Source organism: Cyprinodon variegatus, unplaced genomic scaffold, assembly GCF_000732505.1.
Source record: "Cyprinodon variegatus isolate N-32 unplaced genomic scaffold, C_variegatus-1.0 Scaffold326, whole genome shotgun sequence".
Classification (NCBI taxonomy): Eukaryota; Metazoa; Chordata; class Actinopteri; order Cyprinodontiformes; family Cyprinodontidae; genus Cyprinodon; species Cyprinodon variegatus.
The window spans coordinates 813,515-838,968 of NW_015150779.1; the positions used below are offsets into that span (position 1 = coordinate 813,515).

General features: G+C 37.6%; 1 protein-coding gene across 2 annotated transcripts in view; it reads left to right on the forward strand.

Moving 5' to 3' along the window:
- Positions 1-23,142: 23,142 nt before the first annotated feature.
- The window catches only part of mxd4 (MAX dimerization protein 4), a 33,841-nt gene continuing 31,529 nt past the window's right edge, over positions 23,143-25,454 (forward strand). The window contains exons 1-2 of one of the 2 annotated variants that reach the window (XM_015384896.1): positions 23,143-23,375; positions 23,794-23,905. In XM_015384896.1, coding sequence (XP_015240382.1) covers positions 23,312-23,375; positions 23,794-23,905 — 176 coding nt within the window. In that variant the 5' untranslated portion in view covers positions 23,143-23,311. The remainder of the gene's footprint in view (positions 23,376-23,793; positions 23,906-25,454) is intronic. The other variant, XM_015384897.1, reaches the window with a different exon arrangement.

Below are 25,454 nucleotides of genomic sequence, written 5' to 3' on the forward strand. Positions count from 1 at the left end.
GTAGCCCTTCAAACGACTCAGTACCCATAAAGTAGTTCTAAGCCTTTAAAAGTTTGGTGACCCCTTTTTTAGATCAATATTTAGATTATGAGCTTTACATCTCTGAATTATTTTTCCCTAATCTCTGAATAAAAGAAAGTTATACATATGCAATATAAGTTTTCAGGTGTTTTTAGGACACAACTCAATGTTATTTTTGCACAGCACTGACCCTTTCCATATATATGTCCTTTTGCACCAATATTTATAAAACTGGTTTTCGTTTTCTCCTATACTGTTTACATGATGACCACTGCTGTACTTTAAATGGTAATGTTAATTTCATTGTTGTAAGCTGCTAATTTCACTGTTGGAAGCTTTAGACAATGTAATTTAAACATTAAAGTTTGTCTATGTCTAAGGCTAAGTCAGTTTATTTGGACATGACAGGTTCCTGTTGACCCCCATCTACAACCGCCCATGCTCACATCTCTTTATCCATATGTTAACTTGTTATTCTTGCCCTGTGTTGTAAACTGTGCATGACTTTCTTTGACGTGGCTTCGTGCTGCCCTTGAGTTTTTGTGTTCTATAAATGCATTTTTGTTAGTTCATGGCTGCCTACCTGAAGCCTGATCTGCATTTTAACATAAACCCTTTGTATTGTAAGGTTCTGTTCTCGTTTCAAGTAACTGAAAAAAATATGACTGCCTAAATGTCCTCTGATTAGCTCTGAGCCTATTCCCTGTAAAGCTTTCAAAATGATGATGTTGGAGCTTTCTGCAAAAAACAAAAAACAAAAAAAATTTCAGAACATCAAAAAAAATTCACTGCTCCTTATCAAATAATTAAATGACAATAGTTATTAAATAACTGTGAGCTTGTAGTTGAAAACTTGTAAAGTGCCAATGTGCAAAATCATATTGAACAAGGAAATTATTTTCTTTACATGCAGTTCTGTGATTTGCCACATGAGGGCAGCAGGAAACTTAGTTTATTATGTTGTTTCTCGCAAGAGCCTCTGACAGAGGGTTCATTGACATGCAGAGGGAATTTCTGTAGAGTTATGGTTATTACAGTTAAATGACACCTTATAAAAACCTGGTGTCAGTTTTTTTATAGTCACCACTGTATATAATCTTTGTTTGGATGTTATGATGAGAAAACTGTCCTTACATAGCATCAAGAAGGAGTCGTGTCATGTTTCTGAATTATACTGTATGCTAAGATTGTGCATTATGAGTTAAACTTAGCATTTTTAAGCAAGTGTTGTAATTGAATTTGGATAAAATGCAATTATGTACAGTTGTATAACTTACATATACTAAAAAAAGAGGTGTTAAAGTGAGACAAAAACAGTTTAAAAAACATGTTTGACTTAGAAATTTACACAGACATGACCTAAAACACATTAAAATTGCATTCATACTGCAGCTTGGATTACAGTAATTTTCTTAAGCATTGAAGAGAAGCCGCCTGGTCATGTCGTTTCCTGACACATAATGACACAGTTCAGCATAACATACACTTCCTCTGGCATGTTTTGGCACATTCACATGCATGCAAACACCCGTACAAAACAATTCCTTTAAAGTAGGTGTAAACTTTCTGTGAAGGCTAAGAGGCTAATTACAGTTCTTACATAAAAAAAAACTTTGGGAAAAATATGGGCTGTTGCTCAAAATTAGTGCTTGAATTTTGAACAGTCAAGGTGGATTGTGCATGTTTGTTACACTTCTGAAATTAAGCTTTATTTGCTTGTTAACATTATAAATATGGATTATTAAAGTCAAAATGAAACTTATTGTATGCCCCGTTCTTCTTTCTGTGGTAATGTGTTATTGGCTGTCTTACATATTCACTACATTTTATCTAATTGGGATTTTAAGTGAAAGACTAACACAAAGTTGTGCAAATTGTAAGCAGAATTAAATAGATAACTGAGTTTCAAAGGTTTTTAGGAATAGAAACCAAGCAAAGTGTGACAAATATGTGTGTTCAGACGTGCTGAGTCACTATGTAGAATTACCTTTCCTCTGTAGTTGCAGCTGCATATTTGTTGTTCTATATCTCTGTCAGCTTTGCACGTTTACAGCCTGATATCCTTACCCATTCGTCTTAATGAAATGGTTAATATACCCATAAATTTGACTGAAAGTTCCTGAGCACAACAGTCATATTAAATTATGCTACTAATGTTTCAGAAATGTAGGATTAGTTGTTCACTGGGTCTTTGTAAACACATATATAAACTTTGATCTACATTTTCTATTGCAGCTCTGATTGTTTGCTGGAAGGTGAACTTCTGCCCCAACTTTAACTCAAAACTGCCCTGTTTTAACTCTCCATCTTTCCGTCAAAATGCTTCCTTATTCTTGCTAAAGAAAAATATGCCCACACTATGATTCTGCCACCAGCTGTTGTGTTCCTTTGACCAGAAATGCTGTTTGAATTTACCTTAAATTACACACAAGTCAACTTTTTTTAGACATCATACATCGCTTTCTGAATCCTTCCTGTTAAATATTATGCACTTGTTTGTGTTGTTTTATTACAAAAGAATGAAAATAATATATGAGGCATATGAAGTTGAATATCTTAATCACACTTTTTGCACTGCCAGTAATTTGTTTTCCTCATGAACCTAAATGAAAGGGATTTTCCTCGGCAGTTTTGGATTTCATTAAACCAAAATGTCCAGCTATTTGTTAAGTTCAAAGAAAAATCCCACAATGACAACATGCTTATTGTTTTGCAAGACACAAAGCATCGTCCAGTCCAGTTTACAATGAGTTTGTATAGTGAACTTTTTGAAAATTATCCAAATAAATAAAATAAGGAAAGTAAAAAATGTCCCCAATAGTTGTACAGCTTCTGTGTTTTTTGTGTTACTGTCCATCATATCACCATCATAAGCCTGGCAATGATGTCACAATGATGGTAAAAAGAAAAGCAAATTTTATGCAATTTCTAGCTTCTCTTTTTTAACTGTGTCAGCTTCTGACAGGAAAAGCTCATTAATAATATGCCAGGTCCAGGAAATGCAAAGAGCAATTGTTCAGTATGCATCTGTTTGCACTTACCACAATGTGAAAATTACATCCTGTGCCTCATGGACTGATGACATTTAAAATTGAAATCCTACTGTAAATGACAACAGGATGCACCTCATGCCCCTGCTGCACCCGCAAAGAGTCAATTTTACCACAACATAAGTTGTTACCGGTACATCTATAAAACCAGTAATGGTTTTATTAGTTAACTTGCATGTTCAGTTGCATCACAGTTGTATTTAAACATATTTTCTGATTAAAGCAGCTTGTGGCCTCTGTTGGAGCCTGCTTTGCACAAATTTTACCCTTCATATTAAAACCTGCAAAGCTCAAAGTTCTGAGCACATTGAGTGTTTTCTTCTTCTTTACAGCCCACAGTATTTAAAGAGCTATGTAGAATTGGCCCTTCTCCTTTTTTAGCAGTGCTCCTGAAATATTTTTGAACTAAGGAGGACTGAAATGGAAATGTTGATTGCATAAATTCATTCTTAGTCCCCAAAATCTATATCTGACACTTCTGCCTTTTTATTATGGGAGGTTTTCAGCAGGACCGGTGTGTTTTTGCTGTGAGTTGTTCATATACACTTCAGCATGAATGCTGCCTTTGAAAAAGTCAGCAATGTCAGTGTATATATATTTATAATGATATTCTGTTAATAGATATCTGAACACTTACTGATAAAGCTATGCAAAAATAGCGCTTATATCTGTTATAATCCTTTTGCATAGTTTCTATGTACTAACAATAGTTTCTTAAAGAGATTTTGTGCTACCGTAATTCACTAAGACATTTGAATCAGTGGCAGTTTTTATTTTGCTACTTATCATAGATAATGTGATTTAGAAATGGATTTTTAAATAACTAACAATAGATTTAAGAAATAAATTAAAAGAATAACCTTTTTTCATAGAATTTGGTGCTTTTCTCTTTAGAAATTTGTCATATTGCCACAAACATCCACTTATGTAATGAAGGTTTGATCAGATGTTTAAATGGATATGCAAACGAGCATTAGAAAAAATATTCAGGGGATAACTCAGAAAAACATTTAATCTCTTTCTAAGTGCTTGTGGAACCCCTTAAGAAAGTGGAAGCCGAATTATAATGGTCATATCAAAAACTATCACAGCCCCAAATTACAAGATGGCAGAACCAGATAGAAACTTTGTTCATCACCCAACATTTACAGCATTCCTCTGGGGGGCTCCTACTTACATCTGGAGGACATTTGAAAAAGCAATAAAGAAGAATTATGGCATCCCCCCCCCCCCCTCTTGTGATTAATGGGTGCTGTTGTTTTTCCCTTTTTGAAGGAGACAACCAAAAAAATGAAGCATATTACAAAAAAATTAAACATAAAAAATTTTTTCAAACTTTCTAAGATTTTATGATCAACTTTACTTTAACAATTGAGTAAAAATTATTTAAAGAGGCTGTAAGAGGTGTAAGACTATGTGTGAGTTTTTTTTTTTTCTCAATCCAATATTAATTCTAATTTATTTTAAAATGCATTTTAGAAAGTATCAGACAATATGTCTGCAATACGAGCTGATTTTATTGTAAGGCTCTGCTGATCTTTAACAAGGCTGCAAGCGATATTGGAAATTGGTGATGTTTAATAGATGCGGACATTTGTTTATTTTAATGAAGAAATATATATATATGTTCTTTCCAGCTTTTTATTGTCCTGACAATGTCACAAGTACAGAGCAGCGAAATGAACTCTGCATTTAACCCATCCCCTTTCAGAGCAGTGCGCTGCCATTGTACAGCGGAGCAGTGTGGGGTAAAGGTTTTGTGCTCAGAAACCCAGAGTGGCAGTTTGTGGGAGAGGGGCTCAAACTCAGAACCTCTGGATTCCAAGCTCTATGCCCTAAGCACTAGGCCGCCACTCCCCCTTATGTCCATGAGTCTGGGAGTATCTGCTGGTTATGACTTCTGACAGTAAAACCTGGCATCCAGATCCATCTCACGAACTGCTCGCTGACCACCTGTCCTTGATTAAGACTCTTAAAGTCACTGGATCCGCTTGCCTCTATGAAGCATGTCAGGAGTGTGTTAACATAAGCACACCAATCATCTGTCCCTGAGCAAAACTACAGCTGTCAAACTGTGCTGCACGCAAACAGATACTATAAGGTGTTGAAAAAGGTATTCCTCTCCTGTTTGCAGAGGGATCAGACTGCAAGTCTGAGTGCAAACATTTGTCTTTATATTTTAAAGCAGCAGGTCTACACCTAAAATATCCCTAAACAAACACAAACTTCAGTGTTTCATAGATACAGATAATAACACATCAAAACTTAAATGCAACATTGCTTATTGTTATCAAAAACAACTCACTGACACCAGTCATATTTTCATCACCATTGTTTTTGGAATGTAAATGTGCTTTAATATAATACTGAAAGTATTTTTTTTTTCCAAACACATTAACTGTGCAGTTGAAAATAACGCTGAGTAGATGTTAGCAACTCAGGTTGTTTTATGACTTTTCTCTGCTGTTCCTTTCTTTGAAAGAGGATTAAAGTGACAGGCCCCACCCTTCTTTAGTGCGTACAAAACCAACACACACACATTCTCATCTTGCATTTGTAGTGAGGACCGTGTGTTGAATCCTATTTACTTGCATTGAGTTTCAGTCATTTTTCAACTCTTTCTATGCCGTAACCCTGATATAACCCCAAACCTGACTATTACCAGTGCATTCTGCCCTCTAACCTTAAACTAAACTTATCTCATACTTTAACCCTAAACCCAATTGTTAGCAAACTGGGAAGCCAGGAACAGTAAAAAGTCCTCACTCAGGTACAAATCTGATAAAAGTGATGGTGAGATCTGAGAAATGGTCCTCACTCTGATGCCAGGACAGAAGCACAAACACACACACAGACAGCACCACAGGCCAATAAGAGGCCTGGGACAAGCCCTGGCAAGCCAGACCGTTTTAACTAGGACCCCTACGCTTGTAAGTGCATATTATCAAGTGTTATTGTCATGGTGCTGAGTGAAACGACCAAAACATCACATGATACGACTTCATTAGATTTCATCACTGCACAGCCTTGACTGCAACTAAAAAAAGAAAGCAACACAAACAAAATGCCTTACATGTGGTGTGACTGCAAGTTAAAGATGAGACAACCAGCTGAGACTGACTCAGACGACTAGTTTGTTTGGCAGGCAAAAAAAGATTCCCCTGCTATGGGGTTAAAAAATAAATGATCATATATTTCTGTCTGTTTTATATTGTCTTGTTTGCAGAGCATGTACCGTTTAACCTGTTACAAACATAAAGCTTTATTTGTTTTACTGGGATTTTAAGTGATCGACCAACAAAATGTACAGTACCATGTAGTTATTAGGTCAAAAGGACATAATGATTTTTGTACTTTTTTTTTTTTTTTGCAAAGAAAAGTGTGGCATACCTTCCCTTTTGGCCTCGTACCCTGAAATAAATCAGAAGGATTACAAGAAAGTATTGAAGTTTTAGAGAAATTTAAAGCAGATTAAGGCTAAGATCTATAGCTGAGGTGGAAAATTCATTTAAAGTCTTGTTGAAAGGTAGGGGTCTGGGGAAAAATTTGATTTCGCAATATATTATGATTTTTGGCTGCCTGATATAATATCAATCTTTCAGTTCCTAATGTAAGTTTTTTTTTTTTTTTTTAAGCAAACCATTACATTTGAAGTTGCCCAGCTCGTCATGACTCTTGGAAAAATATTATGGACATAATGTTTTACAATATTAAAAAAGAGAACTCTCCACCTTTGGTTCATGTCTTTTTTTTTTAACATTGGGATAATGAGAACAAGAAGAAAACAATATGATAACAAAAGATAAAGAATTAGGGGCTCACAATTTAAAAGTCTTTCTTTAGCTAAATGAATTATTCAAGGTTTGTCAGAGACAAGATTCTGGGTTGGATAATTTTTCTTGTGCTGTTGCAACTGCTGACTCAAAGTATTTTTTTTCTGAGGCCAGCACAAAAATGAGAGGATCCCAGAGGACCAGGGAGGAACAGAAAAGAACATCAACGACAGCATGCAACCAAAACTCACTGTCAATAGTGACACCAATGACCCCATTAAAAGTCCAGCATAGAGGGAAAAAGTGTTCTTGCTGCACATGTGTAGTGTGTCTGCTTTCCTTTTGGCTTCTTTAAATCTGCTGACAGGGGTTGACTAATTCAGTTCCTGATGCTGCAGCTGCACTTTACAACCTCTTCACCAGATATTGTTCTTCCTTTCTCTTGCTCACCCCTCTTTTTCTTGCATTTTCATTTGCTATGGTAATAAAAACTAGAACCTTTTCAGTTTAGTAGCTGTTGATGTGATACAGTTTGATGCTAAAGCTTGCACCCATTGCAGACAGCTTATGAGGCATGCATTTTTCAGTGCCACACCTGCATCATCCTCCTGAGAAATAACGGTTGCCTAAACACTTTTAGCTTGCTGCTCTCCAACTGATCCTACAGTCTTGCTGAATGAATTTGTTGACTTTTCCTCCATTTTTGTGCACCGTTGTTGTTGCAGTCCTTTAAATTCTTGGCTGCCCCCGAGTTAACCACTCCCCTGGTTTCTATTTTCTTTCTCTTTTCTTTTTTTTTTTGGGAGTCCTGAGACACAGTGACCCACTTCCAGTTCCTTCCTCTCTCTGAAGCAGAGTGCGTAAAAAAATTCTAAAGTTAACAGTTTCTGTTTTTGCATTTGTTTTTCTCCAAGTTGTATTCTCCTAATCTCACACATGTCCACCCCTATCAGTCCCTACACGGTCTGCATCAACCAGCAAATAGTTGTCCTCTTTGAGCTCTGGAGTGGGCAGGGAACTTTGCCATCACTCATTATCAGGGGGTCCCCTGGCACGATGCATCCCTCCTCTGCATGCAAGGAATGCAACCTAGATGCACCCCAAAAACTTCACAAAAAGCTGCACTCATTCAGACTCACACAGCAGAACTTTATAATTGCTTGACCAACAGCAGAGTCTAGTCAAAGGAAGGTAAAAGCAAAACTGTTTTGATCAGAGGAACATAAAACTGTTGTTCAGCTCTCTGTTTTACCCTTTTTAGCTATGCACAGCTGTATATGAAGCTCCAGAAATATTCACACTAGTTTCTTCTTTTATGACGTCTGTAACTTTTGCTAAATCTGACTTGCACAATCTGTTATAAACAGAAACCATTACATTGTTGTCCATCGTGTTTTTGTCTTATTTCCCCCTTTCTTTCTACCAGTTTCAACCCCTGCCTCTCCTCTCCACCCACTTGTTTTTCTCTCTCTCCCTCTCTCTCTACCTTCCCCCATTGCTGAGTCTGGCAGGTCCACGGGTTCAAAGACGTGCACGAACCAGAATGTAGGTCAGCTATTGGTGCTGAGTTACCGATTAGAAACAGCTGTATGTTTGTGGGCCACTCTCTCTCTATTTATCTGCTGCTAGCAACCACTGCATGACCAGACAAAGAGACATATTCACACTGTTGCCCCGAGCTCTAAAAACTTTGCATTTAGTTCCACTTTATTCCCCTAAAACAAATGACAGCTAAAGGAATCACAAGAGCAACCAGTTCTCTTGTGTGGATAAATAAATAGGCCATACTCATCATTGCAGCAATTGATTTCAGGAAAAACAAAAAATGTGTATGCTGTTCGCTTGCCCTCTTTTTTTCTTTATTGCCATTTTGAAAAACTTTACAGTTGTTTATTGCTGCTCTCTTTCTCAGGACAGGCGGGAGTATCTGTGGCTTTCCTATTGTCTTTGGATGATTTTTTTTAGCTGGTTTTCCTTCTGTTTACCCTGTTTTCACATTTTGCAACATAAAGCCACAGACTTCTGATTTCACACGATAGAAAAACACAAAATTATGCCAATATAGAAGGAAAGTGGATTTTAACATGTTCAGTATGCCTAAATGTAAATGCTTTGTAGCGCAACTTTTTGCTACAGCTACAACACTCTTAGCTACAACAGAACATTAACTTTAACCAATAACACTACTTTCTAAGCTAAGTCGTATCCATGTCTGTGCAAAAAAAGCAATCTGTAAAGAGGAATAAGCAAAACTGCGCTGAACACTGCAAAAGTTTGAATCTAAGTAATTTTTTCCTAAAATAAGTTATTTTTTTCTTGAATTGAGCAGGTAAGGGAGACACTTTGCAAATGGAATAAGACAATTTACAATTTACATTTAAAATAACAATTTACATTAAAAAAGACAATAGCTGTCTCTTATTTCAAGTGCGTAATATCAAATAATCAATTTTTAAGGGTAAAAATAGGCAGATCATCTTATTTAACAACTCAAATTAAGGGTAAATACGCCTAAACACTTGTGTTTTTGCAGTAGAGTTTTGGGAACAAAAGTGATCAAACACCTAGAAGTAGGTGTATAATCCAGAAGGCGGGATAGACAGTGCATAGATGTTGGTCTGACAACATATTCTCCCATCTGAGTTTTGGATCTCTGGGAATGTCTCGCTAGATTTGCAGCTCTGTGTCATTCTTGCCAATTTCAGATAATCAAACTTAAGCTTAAACAATATTATTTTTATTAACAAGTTAGTATTGGCATATTGCTGTTTGATGAACATACTCAATAAAAAAAAAAGACTTACGCAACTTTCTATCTAACCTTAGTCCTTTGTTTTTGGTGATGCTGTTTGATAACTAATGCTCTCTAAATGGAGATCTATACAGAACAGGTGGACTTATAAAATCACACACAGGTCAACTCTACATACTTGGCTCCTGAGGGGTATTAGTTGCACTAGATTTTATTTAGGGGCATGATCTTAAATGAGGCTTTATAGAAATTCACCAAAAAATATTCAGAGAATTTAGCCAACTTTTACAGATAAATTATAATAATCAAAATTAATATCAAAAGTAATTGTTTTTGTTAGGCCCTCATTCTACTATTACAAAGGGGAAAACATAAGCAAAAAAGGGAATCAGGGGATTTTGAGCATCAAGGACTACTGGAAGGATATGTTGGTTGATTTTTGTTTTTAGTTAAGTCTCTTTAACCATTCCCCTTTATGCTCCCACCTCAGGACTGGATATGAGCAGTAGATAATGATGTAGGAGTGCCTAAAGGGCAGAAGAAAAAAAATCCAAACGCACGCTTATGCACACCTGCCTGACGTTCGCTCCTAAACCAGGTCTGCATTCAGGTATGACAAAGACAATTGTTGACACACAATGAGTCACACACAACCAGGCAGTGCTCCGTGTGTGCTGGACCTTGAGGAATGGTGATAATTACAGCGTCGTTTTGTCTCTGACATTTGTCCCAACCACTCCCTGTGACCACTTGTGAGCCAGCTGATGAAAAGCTTAAGCTTCACATTTCAGCGGCGTAGGTATTTACACACACAAAAACAGCTGATTAGGGAAGCCACATGGGTGCTTCTTCACAGCTGTTGGATGGAGTCTGGTTGACAGAAAGTTTGAATATTGAAAGATGCAGTTAGTTTTTTTGGACCGTTTGTCCAGTTATGATGCTTTTATTTGACGTTTAGATACATTAAACACTACAAAAGTTTGATCTCAGACTTTTAATTGTTTCTTTTTGCATTTCAATCACCATGGGATCATTATACAAAGATAGCGATTACTTCTGTGGACATGTTTCAATTGATCATGTTTTGCTTTCTTCTCTAATCCACAAATACTTAATTCAATTCAATTCAGTTTATTTATATAGTACCAATTCACAACATGTCATCTCAAGACACTTTACAGTTCAACCAGATCATACAGTCAAATTGATTCAAAGTTTTCTATCTGAGGAAAACCAGTTGATTGCATCGACTCATTGACGCAAATGCAATCCCTCACACTAAGCATGCTTGTAGCGACAGTGGAGAGGAAAAACTCCCTTTTAACAGGAAGAAACATCCAGCAGAACCAGGCTCAGTGTGAGCTGCCATCTGCTGAGGCCGACTGGGGTTCAAGGAGACAGAAGCAGAGATACAAATAGCAGCTGTAAAAGGCTTAAAAAAAATTCCTACAGCCACAAAAATGAAACACTAAAAATGGATTCCTTCTTTATTGATTTATTAGTTAAATCTCATTTTATGAAAGTGTGTGAACCTCCCATAGGATATTTATTAAATGAATTGTGTGAATGAAGAGGTTTAGGTGTACATGCTTTTTTTCTTTTTCTGCCGGCCATGTAAACCAAGCATGAAAATAAATGTTGAAGGAGCACATGAGGTCACTTCAAGGTCACTGCTTAGTTTATTCACATTTAAAGCTACCTTTTATACTTAAAGAGTATGATCTTCAAAGGATGTATTTTGGGTGGACGGTCACTGCAAAATCAATACAAGGAAATTGTTCCAAGTCGCCACAGGTCCAAAGAGGAGAAGCTGTCTGCACTTCAGGGATTTGTAAAACCCAGACATTCTGACAGGGATTCTCAGCAGGTTGTCAGACAAATCCAGAACCACCACATCCAGCCTTCAGTGTTTTTTTCTGCTCCCGTAACTTCGAACCATCCACTACAAGAGCAGAACCACATCTATTAGTGGGTGGTCTGTCACCATCCTTCTCTGCTGCCCACCCGCATGAGAGGATCTGACTGGTTTGCATATTTATTGGGCAGGATGTTTGTTGTTGAAGACCCGCTGTTTGAGTGTATGAATTAGTTCGAGTTCACCAGTTGCCATGGTCACGGATATGCTTGTTTTATTTGAACCCATTCACACCAACCCAGAACCCACCCACCCCTTCCATCACAGCCTAGTGGGATTGTTTTTTTCTATGGATTTAACTATGATGAGAACCAAACCAAACAACCCGGAAAAAATATGTTTCCACAAACACATTTCATAAGACATAGTTAGCAGTGGTTTAAAAGCCTTCATGCTTCCACACTACATGAGACATAAGCAGGACAACATGATGCTCATAGTCATGTGGCGCTGAGCTTCAGAGGTGAGGGGGCATGTGACAGTTGTTATTTTACTTTAGATGGAATTACACAGGGAAAAGCCAGGATACCAGGAGGGTTTCAGGTGTAGAAAACAGTCCTGTTTAGATGCAAAGACACATGAGATTGAAAAACTGAAGGACACTGAAACATTCTATCTGATGAATAGCCTCAGATAGAATGGTAAGAACCAGGCAGATGGATAGATTGATTGAGTATTCTGACTCCACCTCTAACACTAAATTCAACAAAAGATGAAAATATATTTAAAATGTTTGCCATATTGTAGTTTTGGAAGGGATTCATTTTTGGAAGAAATGTATCATCAGTTTCTCTCCGGGTACTCTGGCTTCCTCTCACAGTCGAAAAACATGACTGTTAGGTTAACTGGCTTCCCTAAATTCTCCTTAGGTGTGAGTGTGTGCGTGAATGGTTGCTTGTCTCTGTGGTGTCCTGCGATGGACTGGCGACCTGTGCAGGATGTACCCCGCCTCTTGCCCATTTACAGCTGGAGATAGGCATCAACACCCCTTTTAACCCCGCTTGAGAGTAAGCGTGTTAGGAGATGGATGGATGGATGCATCATCAGTTTCCCACCATACTCCCTGGCTAGAATCACCTTGTCCACATGTCACTGATTTTATTTAAACACCCTTGTTTCCATTGATCACTTCTACTTTCTTTCATTTCACCATTCCCAGTTTAATGTCCTGTTGCCTTATTAATCATAAATTACTTTAATTGTTTTTTGTTCAATCTCACCATGCTGCTTCTGTGCACCTGTCTGCCTATGACAAATGACATTGGTGAAATGGTCAATGGTCACCAAACCTTTTCATTAATAGCCTGAAGTTTACCAAGTATACAAAAAAACTATCCAAGAACTTGTCTTTAGCAACGATTAACAGCCCAGAATAGTCTGCAAAAATTAGACAAATTTAGCATTAAGTTGAAGCCAGTATATTTGATACAGTTGGCTTTAAGATGTGGACACACCAAGCTTCATTGTTTCAGGACTATTTCTTTAGTAACTACCCTGGTACTTCACTAATGCTGACTCACAGGAATCTTCAGTGGGAAGGATGATGGAACGTGTTGCGTGATTCAAGCAACCAAGACTAGTTGAGTCATCATTAACTCCTTAGATCATGTGATAAACTGCCTCAAGTTAATTTTAGCATGAGCTTACATATAACCTTGATTGCTGCAACTTATTCATACCAGACTAGAACTGCTTTTGCCTTCCGAAGTGACTTAATTCTTTGTGCAGATTAGACAAGATTTCAGTCACATTCGTCAGAAACTTTGATCAACCGTCAATTGATATCCAGTTCCACCATTTTCCTCTGACAACAGCATTCCTCCACAGAACAGATACTTTTTTCCTGATCATTCTCTATAAACCTTTAAGATGGTTGAGTCTGAAAATGTCAGCAGATCATCATTTTCTGAAGCCCAGCAACAGAAATCAACTCATGTTCCTAATCATGAAAATTATCTCTTCCGTTTAGATGTTCTGTTTGAACCTCACAAGTCGTTTTTACCACCTCCAGATATGCATTTGCAATTATTAGTCCTTTGTTATCAGCTGATATGCTATTTGTAAACAGATGGGCCTAATAAATTGGCAGATGATTGGACTCTACCAACTATAAAGTGGAAATATAAGAAAAACCATGCAAACCTGCTCATTAAAGCAGTTGTTTGCCACCAGTGCAGAGAAACACATAGGGGATCCTGCTTTCTGTTTTTCCATTTCTTTCTTCTCAACTTATCTCATAACCTTTTTCCTTTTGGTCATAGTCGCTTAGAAAATCAACATTTCAATTACTGATCCTATCATCAAAACAGTTTTTCAAACTTTAATCTTCCTCCAGCAATTTTCACTTGGGTCACGACGTATAAACTGTAAATAAGGAAAGTGTTGGACTTTTGACCTGTGTATGGAGTCACAGTGGAAGGAACTGGATGAATCTTGATTACACGTGGAACAAAAACATTGGAAGGCAGACTGCACTGGGGAACTTTGGCCCAAAAGACGCCAGGAAGGTGGTGTTGGGTGCTTTGTGACGTTGATTTTGTCAGTAAGCAATCAGTGTCAGTGAAGTTAACCCCTTGGAGCTAAATCATTAGAGCTAAAATAGTACCAGAGTCATTTTTCACCAACAAACCCAAGCCAGGTGGGAAACTTTATCTTGGCTTTATTTGCTCTTTAAACTAATGCTACTGACACAATGCGACTTCCTTGAATTTTGTCAAAGCCTTAACAACCTTCTGCAGAGGCATCCTCTCTGCAGCAGTGCAGCTGGTGTGTCACATTGTGATGTAGATACAGAGAATGCTCTCCACCACATAGAGATAAGTTTCTCAAGATTGAGCTTCCAAGTCCAGTTCTCTCCACAGCTTCCTGAGGAAGTATAAATGCTGATGGGCTGCTTTCCTGACCAGACAGGAAGTGTTGGCACTGCAGGTGAGGTCACTGGATATATGCACCCCCAGGTACCTGTTGCTGGAGACCACCTTCATAGCTGCTTCTCTGAGGTACAAGAGACACGAAAGATCCTTGTTCCTTCTGAAAATCCACCATAATCTCCTTCGTCTTCCCCATTTTAATGTAGAGGTTAATGTCTCTGCACCACTGCACCAGGTGTTCAACCTCATCTCTGCATTTGGAGTCAATATTGCTTGTGATGTGTCCCATAACTGATGTGTCGCCTGCATATTTCACTATATGACAGATGGCATGTCTAGCCATGCAGTCATATGTCAGCAGAGTAAACAGGAGGGATAAAGCTCTGGGGTGGGCGATTCATGGAGGACGATGTGATGTTGTGGATCCTGACAGTCTAAGCTCTGTTGACCAGGAAGTCCAGGATCCAGTTCCCTAGGGTGGACCTTTTGCACCAAGGTCTGTGGGATGATGGTGTTGGGGGCCAAGGAAAAATCAAGGAGATGGATGTAGGAATTTCTGCCTTCCAGATGAGTGAGGGCTGTGTGGACCACCGACGAGATGGCATCAGCGGGAAATCGGCTCCTCACTGTGATTTTGATAGATTCCTTGATAGGGGTCATGACTGCCTCTCAAAGTACTTCTTAATAACTGATGTTAAGGGTATAGTGGGGGATTTTCACAGATTTTTGAAAAGACCCGCCCTTTCCACTTAAAAATGTACAACGCTGTTCCTGCTCCCGGGAGGGAACACCTATTAAACGCATGCGAGAGCATGCATGAGCCCATTTCTCCTTGTGCATGCTTTGTTTAAAAGTTGCTGTTTGCACAGCTCATAGAAGCTTGCTTTCCAAAAGAAGATTTACATTTTTTCCACTATGTCAGACTCAGTTCCGGTAAATGAAAATGGGGACAAGCATGTAGGACGGCCTTACGTAAACATATTACCCGAAAGATTGACAATTAGGAGGACCACTTTTTTGATTTTGAGAAAATCCTTCACTATACCTTTAAGGCTATAGGTTGGTAGTCATTAAAGCCTGTCACTGTGGAGCACTTGAGGACAGAGACAACGGTGGTAGACTTTAAGCAGATTGGGAGAGATGCCAGTGACAGTAAGGCGTTAAAGATGTCCGGCAACCTCCCAGGCAGTTGGTGTGCACAAACCAATAGTATGCACCCTTGGATGTTGTCAGGGCCTCCAGCGTTATGGGGTTGATTCCCTGTAGAGTCTAACATCTGCTGTGGTCCCACAGAGGGGTGTGTCACCAGGTGGAGTTATAGGTCTGGTGCTGATGGGAGTTTGCGATCCTCAAAGTGGGCATAGAACCTGTTGAGTGCATTCAGGAGGCCCTTGGATATTTTGCATCTCTGATGCTATAGCTCTCGATATTTTATTCCCTTCCACGTACGTTGCTGTTCATTGGTAATGAAGTAATCCTACATTTTCTAGTTGTATGTGGCTTTTGCCCTCACGATGCGTACAGTCAGTCTTTTCCTTAGAGTGCTGATGCCTCGCCTGTCCTGAACACATTGTCCCTAGCTTTCAGCAGAGCTCCCACCTCAGCATTGAGCCAGGTTTTCTTGTTGCATCACACAGTGTCTGTTTTTTTAGTCAGCCTAATCTGTCTCATTAACAGTCTAAAAGTTAGCGCCAGCAGGATGGAGATGTGGTTGGAGATGTCAAGGTGGGGTCAAGGAAGTGTTCTGTATGCACTGTGAATATGGGTGTACATACAGTCCGGAGTGTTGTCTCCCTGTTTGGGAAAAGTGACATGATGGTAAAAACTGGGCATCAGTTTCATGTAATTAAATATCCAAGCAACCATGTAAAATGCCTCCAGGTTCTTTATCTGCAGTGAGCTAATGGTGTCGCAGCACCATTGATACTTTGTTAGCATCAGCTCCTGCTAGGATGTAAACAATTGTGATGAACAGTGCAATAATAAATTGCTATTGTAGAGAACAGCTGACATTTCAAAGTTCTATAAACTCATACTTGTAGTTTTACCAGTCCACAGTTCATACACCAAACCTTCATTCACTCTTTGGTCAGTGTGAAAACGGTGTGGAAGAAAACTGCCCAGATCGAAAAACAAAAGTCAGCATTTTGTTCCCCCATATTATCCTAAATCATCCAGCAAGGTAGTTAAAGAAAAGAAAACAAAATAGCAAATATATCTGTTAACAATTGAAGCCTGTTAATGAACCATTATTTTAACCATTACCAAATTGAGATAGGTCTCATTTAAATAGCTGGTATAACTAAATGACTCACTGACAGCATTGGCTGAATTTCCTGAGGAGGGATCTGACTTTCTAAAGGACTGTGCAAAGGGGTGGTTGATGACGATGGAGAAGAAAGCATGTTGCAGACACAATGTTTGGTTGTTGTTTAGTCAGTTTTGCTTCACAGCCCCTTTATTTTTTGCCCACATCAGAACCCAACAAGCTCCACAACTAATTCTGAGTAGAGGTAAAACCACAAACATCATGATAATTGTCAAAAGTCGGTACATCATTTCAGAGAAGGCCTGGGTCTACTTATACACAACCTTTTCCTTTTTCGAAGCCTTAAGAGCTGGTTTCATTTATTTATTTTTTTCATTTAAGTGTAATGTACAATTGAGTAACCTGATGCATTCATGTGGGCCCCATTTCAACTATATCTGCGCTATTACAAATAGGTTTGCTGTTTATAATTTACTTCATCTTTTGATTCTTGAACTTTGCATAGAATTGTTTTCTTTAATTCAGATATACAAAGAAATATAGTTAAAAATGCCACAAAATTGCACCTGAGACATGCAGGCAATTAGAGAGTTTCAAGCAATTAGAGAGCCATCTTATGTCAGGACTTCTAACTGTTTTTAATAAAACAGTTAGAAGTGTTCACAGGGTTACTGCTGACTATATTATTTATTTCCACCACACTTCATGATAATTTTTATAGATGTTTTATTAAAATCACACATAATTTAAAAACTTACATGATAGTAGTTTCTACCAAACATGCTAGCATTAGGCTTAAAGATAGCTTCTGTCTCTATGACCTATATTTTCTCATATAGTCATAATAGTCTTATCGTTATAACAGAGTTGGCCACAGCTGATCTGTGACATGAACTCCATTGGTCAGAAGGATCCGCTGTCAGCGTGTCAAGATGTGGCCAAGATGGATGTTGGATACAGGAAAAGGAAGAGTTATAGAGGAGAGAGCAGTCATTTGGCTGCACAGCCCTGGGGCATGTGGAGCCTGAGCCACTATGATCACAGAGCATGCAGATGATAAGCCTATAAATAGAAAAAAAAAATGAAAGAAGGGACAAAGGCTATTTCCTTTATAAAACTACGCAGAGGAATAAGTGGTACTGGAATGCAAACGCAACGACCACTAGATCAAATTATGACTTAAATAACAGTGCATGATGGAAGTATTGACACCATGTATATTTTTAATTTATTTTAGGTTTATTTTGATAGACTACTAAAAATTTTCAGTTGGATTTAGCTCTAGACCTTAACAGGCAACTCATATAGTGATCTTTGCTTTGATCACAACAATGTTCTCTGTTTAAGGTTGCTGCTGTGCTGGAAGATGAACCTCCCCCCTCCAGGACTGGCCTATATGTTGCTCACTCCCCCCTATGAGCAGCATCTCTGTCTTATCACTGAAAAGCTTCCCCATGACACGAGGCTGCCATTGTCATGTTTCAAGTCGGGGTTGATGTGATCAGGACGAGACAGACATGCTATTTTGTTTGTAGCATCACTTTCTTCTGAATGTTTGTTCTTTCCACTACATTACTTGGGTTAAAGTAGTTTTTTTTTTTTTTTTACTATAAATGTCTTTTAACAGTATAAAAAGTTGACACTCATTCATAGAGGCCAGATTTTTGGAGCATCGGCCTGAATGGATTCTCCTGGGTAACTCCTTAAAGGTTACCATAGGATTCAACAGCTTCTTTTTGATGGCTTATCTTATTAAAAGAATCCTTTTTTAAACTTCTGCACAACTTTATTCTCGTTATTTCTGTGTTCATTGGTCTTAGTCCATTGGTTGAGATTGGATTTATTCATTTTTAGATTGTGCAATAAAGGACATAGCATATAAATCTGCATTATGTTTTTTCCAGATTTTTATTTTCAATTGTATTTAGCTATAAAGAGGAAAGCCATGAAACAAAAGTTATGGGTTTACAATCAGCAGTTTATCTTTTCATCAGTTCAGGGGAAAACAACTGCATTATCCAAATGACAGACTGATAGTAGTTTCTAGGAAAATTATCTAAAATGTGTACCATTGACCAGAGAGAGTTAGCTGATTTCATGCTATAGAAGCTGTCATTGGTGAACATCCAGTTCATGTCACGTTCCAAGTACCGTCACTGAATAATTACTGTAAACTGAGCAGCAGAAGCCACATCTTTCTTCTGAAATTCACTTCAGTTTGTTTTCAGAGGAAACAGAACTCCTAAAACAGAAGTGACTATGTGCTCATGATGATAAATGCTTCATAGAAGAGATAATTTCCGGGTTAAAGTCAACTTGGGTTTGCAATGCAATGGAGATTGACTCGCAAGGTCAGAAATAACGATAAACCAGGGTAAGTGCATGCTTCATGTGCCTCAGTGAGCCTGTGGCTTCCTGCAACCAGAATGTAGTTGCAGTTGTAAAGAGTTCACTGGTACAGTGCAGGAGTGTCATTGCACATGTGGGCTCATGATATGAAGGGTTCAAGTTGCATGACTACTCCATGATAACCCCAAAAGACAGTTAACAAACAAAAAAAAAGCATTAGGTGAAATTCAAGAAAATGCATCAGTTTAGCTGTTGTGAAGCAGGTGAGTTTTATATTGTGTGTTATTTACTTCTATTTTACTCCTACATGGAGACCAATTTTACCACCACATTTATTTCATATTTTCATTAGCATATAGACACCAAGCCAAATGAGTTCAAGACATCTAAAAATAGTGATTAGCATATTTAAAATATTTACTATCTCCCCCTTTCTGATCTGCATATCAATTCTAAAACTGTTTTGGGGAGCAAGAGAGAGAATCCACTTCATGTTGTCCATCATGCAGATTTGGAGAGGTAGACACTAAGTCATATTAATTTGCAGAGGAAAGTGGTCTCTACCTGAGTTGAGATAAATGTATTAAACACACCTGCATTTTTGCGATGAGCCCACACGTTGCCTTTTTTTTTATTGAAATAAAAAAACTATCTCTACACAAACACAGACAAAAATAAATACTGACCTCTTGAATATAACGCTATGCAAAAGTATTCAAATTTAATGAGTGTTCACCAGAAACTTTGAATTGCATTTGACAGACTTAAATTCATGCATTATTGTGAGGTGGAATGACTAGTGCATATTTTCTTTTTCTTTTTTTTTTTTTTTTTTAGCAATAAACCTAGTTTGAGGTTCATTTTCAATCAAAAGTTTGTCGATTTAAATCTTCATATAACCAAAATTTACTCTAATTAAAGTTGCAATTATTTCCCATCTTTGCACATCTGGAAATGTAAATGTTAACAGATTCTTCTTTGCAAAATGCATGGAGAATTTCGGGGAACATTAGCTTTCACGTTGCATTTTTGACCAGTTGTGTTATAGAATGCAATCGGTTGCACCTCTTTTTGTCATTAAATCTGTTAAAATCTTCTTACCATGTTTCATTTTCTTTTCACATCATAGTTATATGATTTTGTCTCTGCTTTATGTTAGTCTTTTAAATAAATAAATCAAAATCCCTCGACCCTTATAGTCATTATATGAGATAAGACTTGAGAAAGAAAACTCTTCACAGCACCATTTATGTAAACAACACTATAGCATGCTCAGTTTCTAGTTGTATATTATCATCCGTCTCGATGTGGCAGATAACAAATGTTAACAGCTACACATACATGAGGGGATTCTTTAGTTTTGTCACAGTAATCTTTTTAAACTTGCTGACATAAACAGAACTCCAGACCCACACACTAACTTACACCATTCTATGATATACTATCTTGCTGTATGGGCCCCATGAGGATCTCATGTGTCACAGACTGTATTACCAAGAAAGTACAACACAAACGATGTTTGTGGTCCTCAGGGTCTTCATAATTCACGCTGAGAGTCACTTCCTCATTGTGATGCATTTCTGATTTCTTCAGTATGCAATCCAACGAACATCTGGTTGCAAGCCTACAAAACTAGCTGCCATGCTCATAAAAGCCAGATTTGCAATTCCCTCTAGAGATATTCATAATTCTTCAATGTCTGCAAAACCTCTGACACGTCACTGTTGTTCTTAATTGATTGTGGACGGGACAGGATTTTTTTTTCAGAATCAACCTGAAAAGAACTGATCTTGGTCACACGATCTGACTTGACTGAGAACAGTCAAAAAATAGCTAGCTTTGTTGTAGAAAGTTGGCTTTTTTTTAACAGATGTGTGCGCAATAAATAGAAACATGTGTCTTGATGAAACATGATTAATTATGGCCTTTAGACAGTTGGCTTCCACTCTCCAGTTTATTTGAATTTTAATTCCTTTTTAACATTAACGTTTGAGACCTGACCTTTGGGATACATGATATAATATGTAAAAAAAATAAATAAAAATAAATCTGAAAGAGGACATTTTTGGGATATCTGAACCCATCAGCTGATGATATTCAAAGCATTGTGAGTTCATGAGAATCGTGCAGACAAATACTCATACATAGCCCTACACTCTTCATAAACACTGACAGACAGATGAGCAATCGGAAAACAAAGTTATTCTAAAATAAAAAATCTAATTAGAATATGCTTTAAAATTTTTGCTAGGGCTAAATAAAATACAAGGACACATAAAGTTCTACCTATAAAATAGTTTAAATCATAAACATTTTGCAAGTATAATATTATTTCATCAGAGTTCAAATCATATTTATATCTGGTGATACACTTCTGGTTGATCATTTAAATGCATACCTGGTTGCAATGAATATTAAATTCGGTACATATCCAGCTGTAAATTTAGTTCATAACACTACTGATCTATATATTATATTCATTATTTATAATAGTATTCATCTCTATACTCATTCAGTAGAAAACCCATGTCCTGTGTTTATAGAACCATTATTTATCCTGCACTTGCTGCTATTGCACTTCTGGTTAGACCTAAACTGCATTTCGTTGCCTTGTACCTGTACATGTGTAATGACAATAAAGTTGAATCTAATCTAATCTAATCTAATAGGTTGAAAGTTTTTTGTGCAGTTGCCCAATTTACCTAAATATAATTTAAGAAAAATCCAACTTTTGATTTTAATGCATTTACTTTGTGTCCTCCACCTCCTTGCTTTTACCAAGATCACCGGTCCCATAACTACTAATACATCTAAAAAAAATTTATTCAAACGATTTAAATATCCTTTGTGGTTATACATTCAAAATTGCAAGAACGGCCATTTTTAAAACACTTTCCTTACAAAAAATACATGGACAAGAAAGTCCAGTTATTTAAACCACTTTTTTAAAGATTGCATTAATGCCAATATTTCTATTGCCATTAAGAAAAAAAAAAAGAGGCCGTGGATGTAAGCAAATAAATATTCAAAAATGCAGAGAAATGCAGCAAAGCACTTTGCACCATAATTAAAGCAAATCTTGAAAGCAGTCAATAAACAGCATACGGGACATTTGATGTTTGGTTGCTAAGGGATCACAAATATAAACATGGAAGGTTTGCTAACTTTTCTTGAGAAGTTTGCGTTTTACAAAGATAAGACTATTGATACGCTGTTTTGGAAGAAATGCTCAATACTGGTTTGATATAAATATCATATAGGCTAATAAGACAGAACCCTACTCTTACCTTTGAGTTACCTTTAGTGGAGGCCCCATGATGCTGTGGGCCTGTTTTCAACCAAAAGGGATTTGAATAAAGTATTGCATAGTGATGTTCTATATTAAAATATATGTAAAATACTACAACTAATAATAAAATAATAATAAATGTTGTGTGTAGTTTAAGATATGCTATTGCAATAAAGTGTCCAAACCTCTTTCACATTCTTACCAGGTGTGATAAATATGTATGTGCATAAACAATTCTTATTTTGCATTCATGCTGTATTGTGCACCAAAAGATGAAGTAAGAATAAAGAGGTTTAAAGGGAAATTGGTGTTGCAACGGGTCCTTTATCTTCACAGCTGGGTAGCTTGGGGTTATGAGCCTACTAACAAAATACTCTCAGGATGACTTGGACAGGAAATAAAGACAAAACGCTGTCCCTGTTACTAAGTATTAGATGCCATGCCATTTAAATAGTCATATATCAAGTGTTTAACGGAACAAATAGTATCGTACTGCCCTAGCGAGTGTTGCTTATCCCGTGACCAAAACGCAATAAATAAATAAATCATACTTTAAAAAGTTATCTAATTTTTGGAAACCAAAACAACATCCAAGTTCAACCAATGAACACGCCCACCTCTTCCGCACTAGCCAATCAAACGCCTACATCCAGTGCGGGCGGCCAATAAGCATTCAGTAAGGCGGGCACTAGCGGCTGTTGCTAGGGCATATCACCAATGACTTCACCCGGTCAAGCCAATCACATCGCGCGGAGGTGTTTCATTCGCGAGGGGAGCGTTTCTGATTGGTCAGCGGTGTAATCACTTGGTTTCCTGAGTTCAGATGCTGCTGTTACTGTAGTTTGGAGTCGACAGGACTCAGAAGTGAACGTAGCAGCATCTAGGGATCGCTGAAGAACAGTTTTTAATTTTCATCCTCATTCCATTATTTTATGATTTGTACATTTGTGTAGATATATATATATATATATATATATTCTAAATTCTATTTTTTTAAGGAGTAAATAAGAAAAGCCGGAGAAGATGGAACTGAATTCGCTTTTAATTTTGCTGGAGGCTGCAGAATATTTGGAGAGAAGAGATAGAGGTAATTAAAGCTGAAGTTGGTGGCATGTATATGAAAAAGCTGTTTTTTTTTGTGCATGGGTAAATTAGAAAGGGGCTCGATTGAATGCTGCTGGGTTTTTAACACATATCCTGCCTACAGTGCAGGTATGATGTCACTTGTTTCTCATTGGGACACAGACAAGGCGATGGGTACAAAGTGGACCCTGAAGCATCATGTGCTTCAGAAAGATAAAGTATTTTACTTTTTTTTTTTTTTTTTAGTAATGCATCTTGCTCGGGTATTTCGTTTGATAAATGGAAATATATAAAATCTATAAAAACGTGCGTTATTTTGCACAGACATGCGTTATATCTTACAATGATTATATTCATCAATGCTTTGATGATGTGTCAGCACAGAAAAAAAATAACATTTTCCTTTTTTTTTTGTCTTATATGTGTGTCCACAGAGGCAGAACACGGTTATGCGTCTGTTTTACCTTACAGCAACGACTTTTCCAGAAAGAAAACTAAAGCTGCACCAATTTCAAGAAAAGCTCAGAACAATAGGTAAACATATATGTCTTGCTTTTAATGTGACATGTCAATGTAAAGTGTAGTAGTGCCTAAGCATGAGTAGCCCAGCCCTGTGTGTGTCTGGGCTGGGCTGGGATCACTGTGTTTTGGTCTCTCCAATCAACAGTGCCACGCGTACACTGTCAACTCTGTCTGTTTCTGTGCGTCCCTCCTCATGCTGAGAGCCCAGAGAGAGAGACAATCACATGCACATCCGACTTGCATTTAACCTTTCGTTTCTGCAGCTTGTCTAACACAGCTTGCAATACTTTCACTCCAGTTAAAAGTCTTGTGTTTTTCATGTGGCTGAGAGTGTTTTGTTTGGTGTGTCTGCTTGCAGAATGAAAGTCCTGCAAAAAGAAAGAGGGGTCGCATTTCTTCACATAGCCAAACATACACAGAGACCAAAGGCAGACCCCATTCTGCTTGTCCTTTTATTTTTTATTTTTTTTACCCCTTTTAAATCAGACTATCTGGGGTTTTTTTTCTTCCTTTTCTTCCCCAAAGTTCCCCCCCTGAAAGGCGCCTCCCATTCCAGCAGACTTTAAGAAGGTCTGCTGGACTGCATTACATAACTGCAGCTTTCAGTTTCGGTTCAGTTAGGCTTTATGACTTTTAAATGGTTAGATGAATGACTAAAGGTCGATATTTTATCCTTTTTTGTCAGAATAGCTCTGGCTTTACCACTTTGTGTCCTGCTTAGCTCCTATTTATATTCCATATCCTTCTGCATTGCATATCAGTTCTTTTTAGAACTCTTTTTATTGCTGGATCTGTCAAATTTCATTTTTAATTTCATATTATTGACATTATTTTCTGAATATTTTGTAATTAAAGGTAAAGCGGAGGATATTCTTTTTGTGGGTGGATCATCAAGATTAGTTGTCCTCCTAATTGTCAATCAAGGCGACATGCTCAGCCCCATTTTCACCTTTTGGGACTGATATAGATGAAAAATTGCAAATCTTCTTTTGGAAAGTAAGCTTGCATGAGCGATGCAACTTTTAAGCAGAGCGTGCACGAGGAGAAACGGGCTCGTGCACGCTCTTGCATACGTTTAATAGACGTTCCCTCTCAGGAGCGGGCACAGGGTTGTGCATTAAGTGGAGGGGGCGGGTCTTTTCGAATCAAAAATTTGCGCAAATCCTCCACTATACTAATGAACAGAGATTTTGACTGTTACTAGACGGACGTATTAGCGGGAGTTTTTCAAGATGGGTTTGTTGACACTGCAAACTCAGATCTCGCCACTTTATAGCTTGCAGCACAAGATTAATTTTCAATGCTAATTAAGGACATATTAAAAAAATACTTTAATTCATCAGAGGATATGGAAGAACACCCTTTTTTCCCAGAAGACATTCACTCCAAATTTGCATTCTTTTATTCAGTTTTAGATTTTAGTTCGGTGTTTACGCCGGAGATCTTCTAAATGTCCCACTTTCTTTACTGTTTCGCTCAGGAAGGTCGGTGGTGACACAAAACCTCCCATCTTCATTATTCAGTTCTGCTCTGTTCCTGGACAGTAATCATCCAAAGCAAT